Source organism: Ptychodera flava, unplaced genomic scaffold (assembly GCF_041260155.1).
Source record: "Ptychodera flava strain L36383 unplaced genomic scaffold, AS_Pfla_20210202 Scaffold_29__1_contigs__length_4469600_pilon, whole genome shotgun sequence".
NCBI classification, from domain to species: domain Eukaryota; kingdom Metazoa; phylum Hemichordata; class Enteropneusta; family Ptychoderidae; genus Ptychodera; species Ptychodera flava.
The window spans coordinates 3236972-3250369 of NW_027248351.1; the positions used below are offsets into that span (position 1 = coordinate 3236972).

The 13398-nt window shown below is 37.7% G+C and overlaps 1 protein-coding gene and 1 long non-coding RNA gene across 2 annotated transcripts; one reads left to right on the forward strand and one right to left on the reverse strand.

The window, feature by feature from the left end:
- Positions 1-1586: 1586 nt before the first annotated feature.
- Positions 1587-3577, forward strand: LOC139127156 (uncharacterized). Its single transcript, XR_011550930.1, has 3 exons — positions 1587-1815; positions 2745-2873; positions 3363-3577. It is a non-coding gene; the product is annotated as an uncharacterized lncRNA (long non-coding RNA).
- Positions 3578-5324: 1747 nt separating this feature from the next.
- On the reverse strand, positions 5325-13055 carry LOC139127144 (uncharacterized). Its single transcript, XM_070693064.1, has 9 exons — positions 12714-13055; positions 10960-11026; positions 9748-10520; positions 9160-9242; positions 8691-8798; positions 7606-7817; positions 7181-7248; positions 6143-6213; positions 5325-5600 (listed from the first exon to the last, which is right to left on the reverse strand). Exons 3-9 carry the CDS (start codon positions 10208-10210, stop codon positions 5325-5327), a joined length of 1281 nt encoding a protein of 426 aa, XP_070549165.1. The 5' UTR covers positions 10211-10520; positions 10960-11026; positions 12714-13055.
- Positions 13056-13398: the final 343 nt, after the last annotated feature.

The window sequence follows — 13398 nt, forward strand, 5'->3', positions numbered from 1 at the left end:
ACAGCAAAAGATATCCAGATTCCACATGCTACCTCGGAATCCGAACAACTTCATCATGTGTACAGAGCAGTGTTTGGTTTCGGACACAGTCGATGGGACGCAACAAGATCGACACCACTATGAAACGTATGTGAACAGCTGCTGGTCTAGAGGGCAAGTTGACGAACCACAATGCCGGGAAAAGGCTGATAATCTGTCTACCACACGCAGGGGTTTCCACCAAACACAGGGGTTAGTTGAGCGGCAACAAGAACGTAACTAGCCTGAACAGATACGCGATCTTCTCGGAAGACCAACAGAAGCAGATAAGCGATATTTTAACTGGCGCCCATTCAAAATATGAGCCAAAGTAACAAAGTAACGACCATGCTCTCCTGCCTATTGAAACGCCGCCACATTCAGGTAAAGCCATTGTTAAAAATCCAATCCCGAGCATATCATCACAGCAAGCAAGCAGTGCTGTTGCAGGCATGTTTGCCAACGCAACCATTACTGGCAGAACTTTTAATTTCAATTTCAGCGTAGCAGGGAACACACCCAACGCAAATTGTGATCACCACTCCATCGAAAAGCCCGCTGCCAAGATTCGGACAATGAGTTGCTCTTTCAGATTGATGACTTTTAAGTGACACTTGTCATTGTTAAATAGATATACTTGCTTTAGACATAATTTGACTTTTGATGTGGTAGGAACTTTGGTATGTGATCTTTACCGTGTAATGTTTGTTCGGTACGTGGTCAATTTCGATTTTTTACACTGCACTGAATATCAATATCGATGCCGTCCTTTGCCTATATTTGCGTTAAAACACGTCATGTTGACCAAAGATTGCTGCGTTGTTATAATTAATGTAATAATTATAATTTGTTTTCAGTTACCATGTTGATTGAAATTTTCAAAGGAATATAAGCCTTTTGTTTCATTAATTTTCCCCGGAGCACTGACCGTTGTACGCGGAAGTACCCTGAATTTGTTCACTCTTACTGCATGACCTGTAAATAAGTAAACAACTTTATCAAATCGAACGTTGGCATGCTTGAATTCTAGCCAATGAAAAGCCAATGGCATCATCGTAGTGGCGCCTCTTCACATAACAGCTCTGGCTGCGTTGTATGGTCGCATTTCTTTCGTTTTTACAGGCAGTTTGTTGATTTATATTTTGATTCATTCTAAAAGTAACATTAAAACATATGTAATAATAACAGAACACCACAGCTAGAAAGTGCGAGCAGTCCGTACTGGGGATATTTGCACTCGTACTGGAGGTGAATACTTGCTGCCCTCGCACGAATGAAAGCAAGTCCGAGGACTGGCGCAAGAATACACCTCCAGCAACTAGTGCAAATACCCCCTGTACGGACTGTTTGCACTCTCCGGTCATGGAGTTCTGTCATATAATGATGATGATGATGATGACTATTATTATTATTATTATTATTATTAGTATGTGTTTGTGCACACTTTGTATACACTTAATATTAACTATTTTCTGTGACTTTATGTACAATGTTGAACAAGATAAATATTACACTTCAATTAAAGGGATATAGTCGTCACGTTTGCGGCTGCGCGTATAGTGATGTTTACAAACATTAATTTTCCGCAAAACATGGCGACGGCCGATGGAAGCTTCGCACTGACAGAGGTGGAAGAAGCCCTTCTTAGAGTAAATGAGCCAAGATCGTGCAACTGTTCAGGAGTGTGCGCTCGGAAACGGGGACGGGGTGCATGTCCATGCAAAAGCATGGATGAATACTGCAATAGAGCTTGCACTTGCGGAAAAAAACGTGCATGTATGAACAGACTGCCCGTACGTAAGTATTAGAGTTTACTCCCGTAGTTCACTGCTATTTCAGATGATTTAGTGTCTTTTATTGTCTGCGCACTATATTCTTATGGGGTCCTGATCCTAAACTTGCTTGTTTTATTTAAGAAGGGTGCACTAAGATCTGAAAATGCAGTTGTCTGTGGGCTACAAGCCTCTGTGCGTACGTACGCGCTTTCTTCATACCACTTTGAAACTGTCAACGAGATCGAGAATGAATGCAGAAACCGCGGTAGCGTGTGGTGCGTACGCTGGCAGAGGAGACTTGCAGCCTGAAAGCGACTGTATTTACATATCACGATGTTGAACGTCATGTAGGATTATGTGCCAGATAAGTACAGAGCTATAGACCCGTGCTGTTCTGTGTGGTATGTTGCCCTTCCCAAAACTCGCGCCATTGCTACCAGCACAGGCTCTTGACTCGATGCAGGCGAACCGCTAGCCGTCACTGATTTGTATTTTATTGCATCAGTGACGGCTAGCGGTTCGCCTGCATTGAGTCAAGAGCCTGTGGCTACCAGTGTTTGGGACGCAAAAGCAAACATGTCTGTATTTGTTCTGTAATTTTCTGAGTTTTGTACAGACAGACTAATGGCAGATACAACTGGACACATGCATAAAAATCAGTACTTTTAGGACTTGATCAATGAGAAATTGAATACATGTAAGTGAAAGTCAATGCTAACTGTTCATCAGAAGTGGTATCTCATAGAGGGAACACCATTTCAAGAACAACAACACAACCAACCCTCGCGTAGGAGATATTTCTCCCAATGAAAGTAATACAAAGTTAGGAATAAAATATGAGCCCTTTACTATAATTTTAAAAGTAATGTCAGCAGATGTACCCATGATTTTTTCTGAAGGACATGTGTTTATGACATTTACATGCAGTCTGTGATGATATTGTTTGTGCAGGACTCAACATCAGAAGAAGATGAGGAGGACAGATCAGCCGACACATCACGGAAAAGGTCTAGGGAAAGTCATGAGTCTCACCATCTAACAGCAGAAGAAATGATGGAAGAAAATGAAAGACAAATGAAGGTGTTTGACCTATTATTGATATATATATAAAACACTGCTTGATATACTTGATATGAATTTGAATTTTTGCAACATTGTGTAAATTTTGTCACATTAGAGTGCTCATGAATTTTATAATTTGTTCTTACATTTTGTGATTTCCTGATAAAATGCAGGGCCTGCTTTCCTTGATAATCATCTATCAAATGTATTATCATTATTTCATGTTACTCAATAAACAGAGCAGGTTTGCCCAGACTTTGACAGAGCAAAGCAAAGTGTGTCGATGTTGATTTGTTGCTTGCTCAGAAAAACAAATTTGTCTGCAAAATGTGAGTTTCAAATATATGCCCATGCCACTTTTGGTAAATTATTGGAAATCTTTTAAACTTGGCACATGACATACCAAAATGTACATTAATCATCAAAACAATAGTGTATTTTGATATTAGTCTTAAACATGTGTCTTTCAAATTTTTAGTTAAACTTTTTGATTTCACAAACTTTCAGGAATTTGTACAGCAAAAAACCAAAGAAGAATTGGAATGTTTGACAATAGAACTGCTAAGGCGACAGCCTGGAGCATGGGCTGATTTGCAGCAACAATTACCTTACCCGGCTCCTCAACCTGGACCTAACCCTGGCTGCAGTCCTCCATGGTGCAAGTGTGGTCAGTGTCAGGAAATGTCCACACAGGCAGAGAAAAAATGCTGCGCTACACGTCAAAGCCAAGGATGCATCAAAATAAAAGGCTTGTTCAACTACCTTGTCCTTGATGCAAATGTCTTGGAACTGGCAATGCGTTGGAATGCAGACACATATGCTGAGGAACATCAGAGAGACAACGCCTGTTTTCGTCACTTTGCATATCGACAGTATATTTACTGGCAACATGGCAGGCTGGGTGCTGAGAACCGCCGTGTTGTCCCTTCATGTTGTGTTTGGGCGATCAGAAGAAAATTTCCAAGTCCAAATAACATATATGTTGGCTATAGGGATGGAGAAATACAAGACTAGGGCAAATTTATTAACTGACCATTGAGTTTCAAGAAAGGGTGTTTATATCTACAAATTGCAACAGTTGTTTGTATAGGATTAAAATGCATATATTTGTGTGTGTGTGTGTTGTATGTATATGCACACACACACTATACATATGTATATACACTGCCACATTCATACATATTTACTTACACACATACATGCATGTATGTGTGCATACATGCATGATGCAGGCATATTTGAATGATGTAAAGATGTATACAAGTGGCAGTGTATGTGCATATGCATGCATGCATGCACGGCAAAAATTCACCAACTCTAAAGAGTTTTGTATTCCCCAGAACATGATAGCAGTCCCTACATATTCATGACACATGTAAACTCTGTGTACACCAAAATTCATCTTTCCAAAACTGCTTGTTTGGAAATTTGTTATCAAAAGTGGTGACATTTTGAAATGAGTGTTACGTTATACCATTACCACTTTATATTTTGTGAGTAAAATGTTTACAGCTATTTTTCAGTGATATATGTATGCACAATTGCCTGCCGTGTATGCAACATTTCTCCTTAACAAAATTATCATTGCTGCCATATATAACGGAATTTCTATGCTGTTGTAAAATTATATTTTGTTTTATTTTCTTTTTGTACTTCGTTATACATCTCTTAGTGACAGTTAGGGTTGAGTGCCACTTTTGATTTCATGAACTACTCTTGATCTTACATCCTGGTACTTCTGGTCATACATGGTTGTTGAAAATCAACATTATGGTGCAAAAAGATAAATGTTGCTTTTGATACACAGTTGTAATAAATCCATGACATTAGTGAACAAACAGTTAGATTTTTAGTTTTTATTCAAACAAGTGAATTAACACCAACAAATTCCATAGCCAATATAGTTGCATATACAGATCAAGAACAGGGTATTTCAATACCATATAGAGATTTTTATTTTGTTAAAAGATCATGCTATAACACATGGCTGCATTTAGTATGGACTTGTGAAAATTCTGACATTCTGTTTTGTCCTTTTGACAAAACACTGTTTCAATGTCATATCAAACATAGAAACTATCATATGATGCCAACACATTGTATTATTTTGGTGAATTTTACTCCTTTTCAAAAGAAATGTAGCATGTGTATCTGCTGCAATGCTCAAATGCATGACAATAAATCATGTTTTATGATAGATTGACATTTGTCTATTTGTCTATGTTGTCTTTTGTTGTTCAGGAACAACACACTGGATGAGAAACTTTGACAATGTCTTGACAAGAAAATAGAATATTTCCTACAGAAACTGTCACACAAACTATTATACAACATGTGCATTCTTACTAGTGCACAAAAATGTGAGTTGTCATTTTCACAAATGTAAACTGCCGAATCTGTGTTTATTGAGAGTGTCCAATGTCCAATGTATAAGGCAAGATGTTCCTTCGTGTCTGAGATAGATCTCCTTCAGACGGACTCTTCTGATGTTGTGGACTTCGCAAACCTGCTCTTATGAGCCTCTACTAAGTCAGTAATATTTGGAGGGTTCATCATTGACAGTCTGGTGTGTAGATGACAGGGATCATTTTCAGCTGGTGGAACATATTGAGATAAATGACCTCCTACTCCAAGGCGCATTTCAAAAATCTGCTGCTGAATGTCATTTATGTAGTCATACTTCTTTTTGGCTACCACAGGTACTGGATAAAACCTCTTTGACATTTTGAATACTTGCAATAGTACCTGCAAAAGAATGTAATTATATTTATCAGTGATTTGACCTTGGTTCTATTCAGGGAGGGGGGGGGTACACCCATAGAAAAGGTGTATGTGTATGTGCCACCAAAATGGGTAACGTTTTCATGAAAAAAATCCCTAAACATGGGTCAATTTTTCTGAAAAAATATCTAATTATTGGTTGATTTTTCATAAAAAAACCCTAAACATTTTTTAAAAAGGCCAACCTTCACATGTAACAGAATAAAGGTGAAAATTCCCCAAATTTATCAAAGAAATTCCTAACAATGGGTCATATTTTTTGAATATACATGAGTATATGTATTGAACTCAGGTGGCACACCCCCATATGAAAATATCAAGAGTGCCCCCGCCCCCCATTCCTGAGGGTTCAATAGTGGCTAGCAATTAGTCATAGGAAAATTACACATCATGCACAAACCTGAATGCATATCTTGAACACAAATACCAGAAACACATACACATACATGACCAAACACAAACATGTAAATGAATTCACAAACGAAAAAAGTCATAAACGCACATACAATGAAAAGACATGTGTTGAGTGTTGTTCTGCTTCCAATCAATACACTTAGATAAAGTGCATAGTATTCAGCTGTCAACAAACTCATGCATGTGCAATGAACATGGTTTACTGCTGAAGAATGAATTCACTTTCAGATGTGAAAATGTCCAAACTCAGCAAGAGCAGTTAAACAAATACATTCTAAGTTGGGTTTGTTGGAAGACTCAAAGACACTACAGCTTTAAAAACTTTGGCAACCTTGAAAATGACAGTGTACGGGTACATTACCTTGGTTGTCCATCTACTGCAACTTCTTTATGCCGATTTGCATGTTTGTTGAAGTCTATAGCAGCCAACACTGTCCGTGCTTTGTAGCCAACAAAACTGAAACATTTGTAAAGATGGATATTGGTGAATACTACATTCCTGATACGAGATTACAATAATAAGACTTACAGTGGTAAGAGAATAGAAATAACATCTCCACTTATAAATGATATTTCCATCAATAGGTCAGTGGAAATGTCATCGTCTCCAAAAAACATACGTTGAAAACATTTCCGGAATTCATGATCAAAAGGAATGATCCACATACACTAGTGGAATGGTGTTCATGCACACTACAGTAGAAAGTGTATAATACTGAAGTAGGTACATTTTTATGCTGCCAAGAATGGCCCACACACACTGAATTTTGATAGGGAAGTACAGCTTAGCTTTATTTCTTAACTAAAACCTTTGTCAAATATTGTGAACTGTAAGAGTATGCTTTGATCTTCTTGGCCATATACCTTTCATAATTTTGATTTGACACAAACAAAGAATTTACTTATATTGGTAGAATGTGGTTTTCCATGAGATTCTATAACTATAAATTCAAAGTAATATGATTCACCAAAGATTATTTGTACTATCTTGTGTCATCTGACATACTGACATATCCCACTAAACAACAGTATGTTCCATGCAATACAGCTTAAACCTTGTGAACGCTACATTTCAGTGTAATGTAACAGTTTGGACTTAAATTTTGAGAAAACAAGCAATAAACACTTACGAATATAAAGGCGCTTTGGTGCATACATCAAAAGATGGCTGTGGAAGGATTCTAAGAATCCAGTATGTCTGAAATAAAAAAAGGATACATTTAAAATTTGCATGCAGTAATAATGCTAAATATCATAACGCATCCTAGACCAAAACAAGCAAGATCGTTTTTCACTTGTATATTTTTGAATGAAATGCTGTTTCTGTGTAAATGTAGATGTCAATCAAGCTGTGTGGTAAAGTGATACAGGCTTGTTATGGATACTGGTGATATGGAATGACAAATACTGATTTCACAGCAAAATCACGACAAATAAATTTCTTAGCATACTACTTTTGACACTTGCATAAGTGGCATGTATGTTGTGAACTTTGAAAATTTTCATTGCAGTGATAGTGACAAAATTTTCATTACTACAGAATATAAACTTTTACCGAAAGTTGACATAGTAAGGGATATTTTTCATTAGACGCTTGTCTTCTACAATCTTTCGCAGTGCTATATGTGACGGTGACCCTTTTATCAACCATGGTATTCGTTCACCATCACTGAGCGGACCATGTCCACACTTTCCATATGTTCCATCATGATTGAGAATCCACTCATGTTCATCAACTACATGGTGAAGTATGCCAAACCAAATGGCCTGAAAGAATATACAAAGAAATGCAAACTTGCATACGTATTATAAGATTAACATAAGTTGAGGACTGCCAGTTGCAGGGTATCTGTGAGCCTGTGAAGAATCATTCAGGGCTCGAAATTAACTTTTTTCCCTGGTAGTCCACTTGGGCTACCATTTCCTGAAGTTGGTAGCCCAGTGACAATGGCTGGTAGCCCATGTATACTTTCGTTCAGGGATATCTCTTTTTGTTAACCAGACAAGAAAAAGCTATTTTTCAAGATTCTGCCCATAAAGTGAATTTTCTAGTCATTTGATATGAATATTGCACACTTTTAATACCCAAGGAAACAGGTATAATGGACGTTCGTGATACTCAAAAGTTTGGTGACCTTTTGACAACTCAAAATTGTATGCAAAGTATGATAGTCGTCATGACAATGATTCGACCTGAGCACTGAGACATACTGTAGCAGGTCTAAAAATAGACCATGGGCTTTCTGTAGGGAGGAGGCATATAATTTCTGTGTAATTGTGATTTTTTGATATATTATGATTAAAATGCAAGAAAATGCATTTTCATTGGCTATCACTTCATTCAAGCATGACAATACAGATATAGAAACTTTGTTGTAAAGTTCCCGCCGCATGGTCGTCTTCTTCAGGCCTTTCTTTGTCCAGCTGGGTTTGACTGCATTTAGCTGGTCCTAAGTGACAGACCGGACATGGCACGCCAAATACTGACTGAATTTTATGTCCCAGGCTTTGGTAGTCCCTGTGGGCTACCATTTAATGGATTTTGGTAGCCCCAGAGAAAAGTTGGTAGTCTGTGGACGCGGGACTACCGCTAATTTCGAGCCCTGTCATTGCAGGAAACAAAATCATTAAACAACATACCTTCATCTTTCTCTCACTGCCATTGCATTCCTTTGCAGCATACCAAAAATGATTCCTCAATGCATTTGCCCAGGGAAGTAGATCCTTGCAAGCTCTTTGTTTGGATGCCTGCCAAAAAATCAGACAACGTTAAAGAGTTTTGTTTTTTGTTTTACTTTGGAAAGAAAGAGTCTGGTTTTCAAAATATTTTCATTTACATTTCTAAAATTACAATGAAAAGTTTCATGACTATTTGCACCTATTAGCAGTCTATTGCTGTAATAAATGAAACTTTCCCCTCAGAATGTCAACTTTCATTAGCAAATACTATAAAACTAACAAATACTGCAAGTTAAAAGTGTAACAAGTTTTCTTTCACATTACACTTAAAATTGATAATCAAATACTGAAAATAAACACATCTGATGAACAATATTACCAGTAGGTTTGCAATGCACTATCATGTAAATAAAATCTAACACTATCTCACCTCTAAGATTTTCTTGTGGATATTTTTGCCCCCATGCCATATGTCCCAAGAATGCTTGATTTCTGAATATTTTTCACAGTGTCCTGAAATTTGGTAAAAAATGCTTAGTCCACATAACATAACATATATAATTCAGTGGATGAACAAATGCTGTTATTGTATAACACTATAATACATGTATTTTAAAGACGAGAATTATGACACCCTGGGCAGTTAATCAAATTACACACTTTGCTCATGATAATTGCAAACAGAATTGTCTGAAGACTGTTGCATAACAGCTGACACTGCAATACAGAGACAAAGATTGCATGATTACAGTTTATAGAAATCTGTCCATTACCATTTGTACCATCCTTGTCCGGGTACTTGTACTTTGTACACATTTACAGAAAGTTTGTGTTTGGTTGTGTGCATACACCACTACACTGAAATTTAGGTGACATGTGGAGCACACACTAACAGTGTATACTACAGTGTGGTGTTCAGTCAAATAAAAGTGTGCTCATAGTTCCCTTTATACAGTGAAATTGGTGTTTCAAATAAAGCAGTCACAAACTAACAATATACATATTGACCACAACTTACGCATGGCTGCTGCTATCTGTGTATGAGCGTCAGTTATCATTTCTCCAATGTCCAGCATTCCTGTCAACTTATCCATAGATCTGTCAAAGCCCAAACGTTCCATATTTGGACTTTTTCCATTTACTTCTCGCACATCAACAGTCTCTGTGTGGAGTATAACCTGCTTGGATGTGTCACCCACATTATATGACAGATACTGGGCTGAGTGTCCTGGTGAGTCATTACGACCATCTCCACACAGAACCACCTTCTGTCCATGAAAAGATCCTGTTAACTCCAACTGCATGGCTTCCCAGTACTTCTGAATGGCGGGAGCTGCATACAGTTTTTGTACCCGTAAAAATGTACTGGCAGAGATACAAGCTATATTGGCAAACCTAAAGAGCAGTTCAATCTTTCCTGAAGCTATTCCAAGACAGTAAGATACAGGCAGCAGTTTGTAGGTTGCCAGCAAAGATGCCATCAAAACGAGGTTGAGACTGCCATCTTCCACCAAGATGACCTGCAGAACAACTCCAAACAACAGTAAGTGCAGTGCCTACTGTTGTTGTACTGTATAAAAGTCTCCTTTGACATCCCTGCCGAGCACACATATCCCCATAGGCACGTTTCAGCAAGTTAAGTATTGCTGGAACAAAAGCCAGGCACTTCTTTGCAATAATTACATCCATGGCATTGGTCACATCATCTCCAGCTTCTGCAGCACCATTGTCATCTGTTCATACTGTTCTGTATCAAAGACAACTTCCTCAAGCGACATGTTCTTGTCATTTCTGAAGAAATGATTGAATAAGTATGAATTTACTAATAGCCAATATCAACAACAACAACTGCAAATTAGTATAGCGTGCATTTTTTAAGTTCAAAGACTACAAAGGAACTCAGAGAGATCAATCAACATTTTTGCCTGGAAAGTTGACATTGAGTAGCTAGCTCACATTTACATCCAGGGAAAAAAGATAATAAAATGTATCAGCACCCCACGGGGGGTAACTAACCCTAGAGTTCTGAAGGGGATAGCAAACTCTCTTTCGTCTTCATCTTCACTGGCAGTATGTGTGTCTTCAGATACTCTGTCACAGTCAATTCTGGTACAAGTAAAATATTATAAATACATTATAATATCAGTGGAAATTTAAGAGTAGATGCTAATGATATCACTGTGAAATATCAACGCAACATTTATTTCAGTGAAAAAATCAAGTATCGTACCTCACAGATTGTCCACATGATTTTACTTGCATAGGAGTAGACGATGCAAGAGGAAGAAAGCTTGAATCTGAAATTACAAACAAAATTGACATTCGTTCAATATACACAAAGTATTCTATTGTATTTCATTGTTGTATGTGTATTACCATAATTCTCTTAAATAGCACATTGATAGTCTGCCCATAAAAGTATAAGCAAATTATTAGATTATTAATTAATAATATAAGTGCTATTTATGATTAAAAAAACAGGAATGTATAGTACGTACCCATAAAAAAGGTAAAATAATTGATTGAAATTATTGTAAAATTTTAAACATAAAAATCAAAATGATCTACACAGCATGCTAACAGTTCTGATATCCGAAATGCATGGAAATTAATCCTCCATTGAAAAGGAGAAATACATGTATACCATCCAGATTTTAAAGTTTTTAAAAGGAAAATTTTAGTATTTATTTACTGTTTACAAAGCAATGAAAATAGATTTTCTAATCAATAGGCTAGTCAAAATATGCAACTTATTTTTGTCTACATGTATTCTTATATAATATCTTGTGTGGCTCAAATTTGACTCTTGCAAATGCCATTTTGGCAAGTTCACTTTTTACTTGCCAAAACATATGTAAATTGCTTACAGTAGATATCAAAATTGAGTTATCCTGGGCAATTTTATAGTCTTTATTTGAGCTCTGTTTCCAAACAAATGTAAATGTACATTACAACTATATATATAACAATATATATAATATATAATATATATATATATATATATATATATATATATATATATATATATATATATAATATACACACACACTCTGTTTTTGCACATACAATTACCTGATTCCCTGCTATTAATTGGTGTAGGAAACTACAAAAAATAGTCAACAATAGCTGGTCATTTTATAATCTGTTTAACACGGAGACACTTTTCTACAACATGAGCTTACTTGCACAAAGTAATTTCCAATAATGTCAACAACAACAACAACAACAACAAATCAACAAATGAAATATAAATGGACTGAGTCCAACTTTTTGGGACACGTTTTGATTGATTGATCGATTTGTTCAAAATCAACTTGGAAATTATGTACTTCATTAGATTATTACCACATCGCCATACACATGGATTCTTGACACGTAAATTTCACAAAGTGTCAACAGTCATGTAAAGTTTCGCGTATATTGCGTGTGACGGTGCCCGGCTATGGCAGCGCCGTCTACCAAATCGTCCGGCTACCTTGTGACCTGTACAAGTTACAATTATAGCCTGTTGAAATGTATCGAAGTGGTTTTTGTGGTGGAGAATTGAAAAAGGAACAGTCAAAGCCAATGTTCCATGGCAATCCATGCCGGGTCCATGTCACAAAACAACTACGAGCGACAACATAAGCGAGAGAGAACACAGAAATATCGCACACACTGTGACAGTCTGTGTACGCGTACACGGTGAACATCCGTCCCAGTAGCTCTGCATAGCAGGGCTGTGTGTTACCGGCGTTATACGGCTCCCACCCCACACAACCCTGCAGATTGCCATAGACAAAACCGCTGGTAGCTCCTCGGTGGTAGGAGGCCGTATAACGCCGGTAACACACATCCTAGCTGCAGTACAGCAGCTCGAGGTTTTGCCTGGGTATGTGGATCGTCCGACCCAAACACCCAGGCAACACCTCGAGCTACTGTACTGTAGGTTACACACAGCCCTAATATGCAGAGCTCAGAGCTACCGTCCCAGGAAAGACTCACCTTTCTGTGTTGGAAATATTACTTCCTGCACGTTGGATTCCTTGTCCTAGTCCTGCTGCTATCAATGTCGTTGATTGGAGACCTTCTTCCCAGTTTTCTCCTATGGATCTCCTGCCCGTACTTCGCGGTAAACATGTACATTCCCGTTCACCATGTGGTAAAGGATTACATTCTCGGCAAAATAGGCGATGAATTTCGAGTAAATGTAATGAAAACACAGCGTTAGATTTTTGGTTATAGTTCACGGATTTCGCATCTATCAACTTGGGGTAAGATCTTCCCCGATACACCTTTGTTGCGTCCCTCGTTTTGTAGGCTTTCGCTTCGGCCTCTGTCACCAGTTTCGGTATTGTTGAACACTGGACGGGATGGGTAAGCCGCCATTTAAAAGTTAGGATAAGCGCGAGGCATGCTGGGAGCTGTTACCTTATCAACGACGCCGTAGTATGGGACCCATATCACACAGCCGCAAACGTGACGACTATATCCCTTTAAATGAGTGCCCTCTCATAATATCGCAGCCTCATGCGATTAGGCAAAAACCATAGATATTCGGCGTTCTCACAACCTGCAGATTTTCAAAACTAATGTTAGAACTTTCCTTTTCTGGTTTTACATTTTATGATACGTAAATTTTTTCACAGCTTCCTTGATAATTTTTGTTGATCTTGATTATTATTATTAT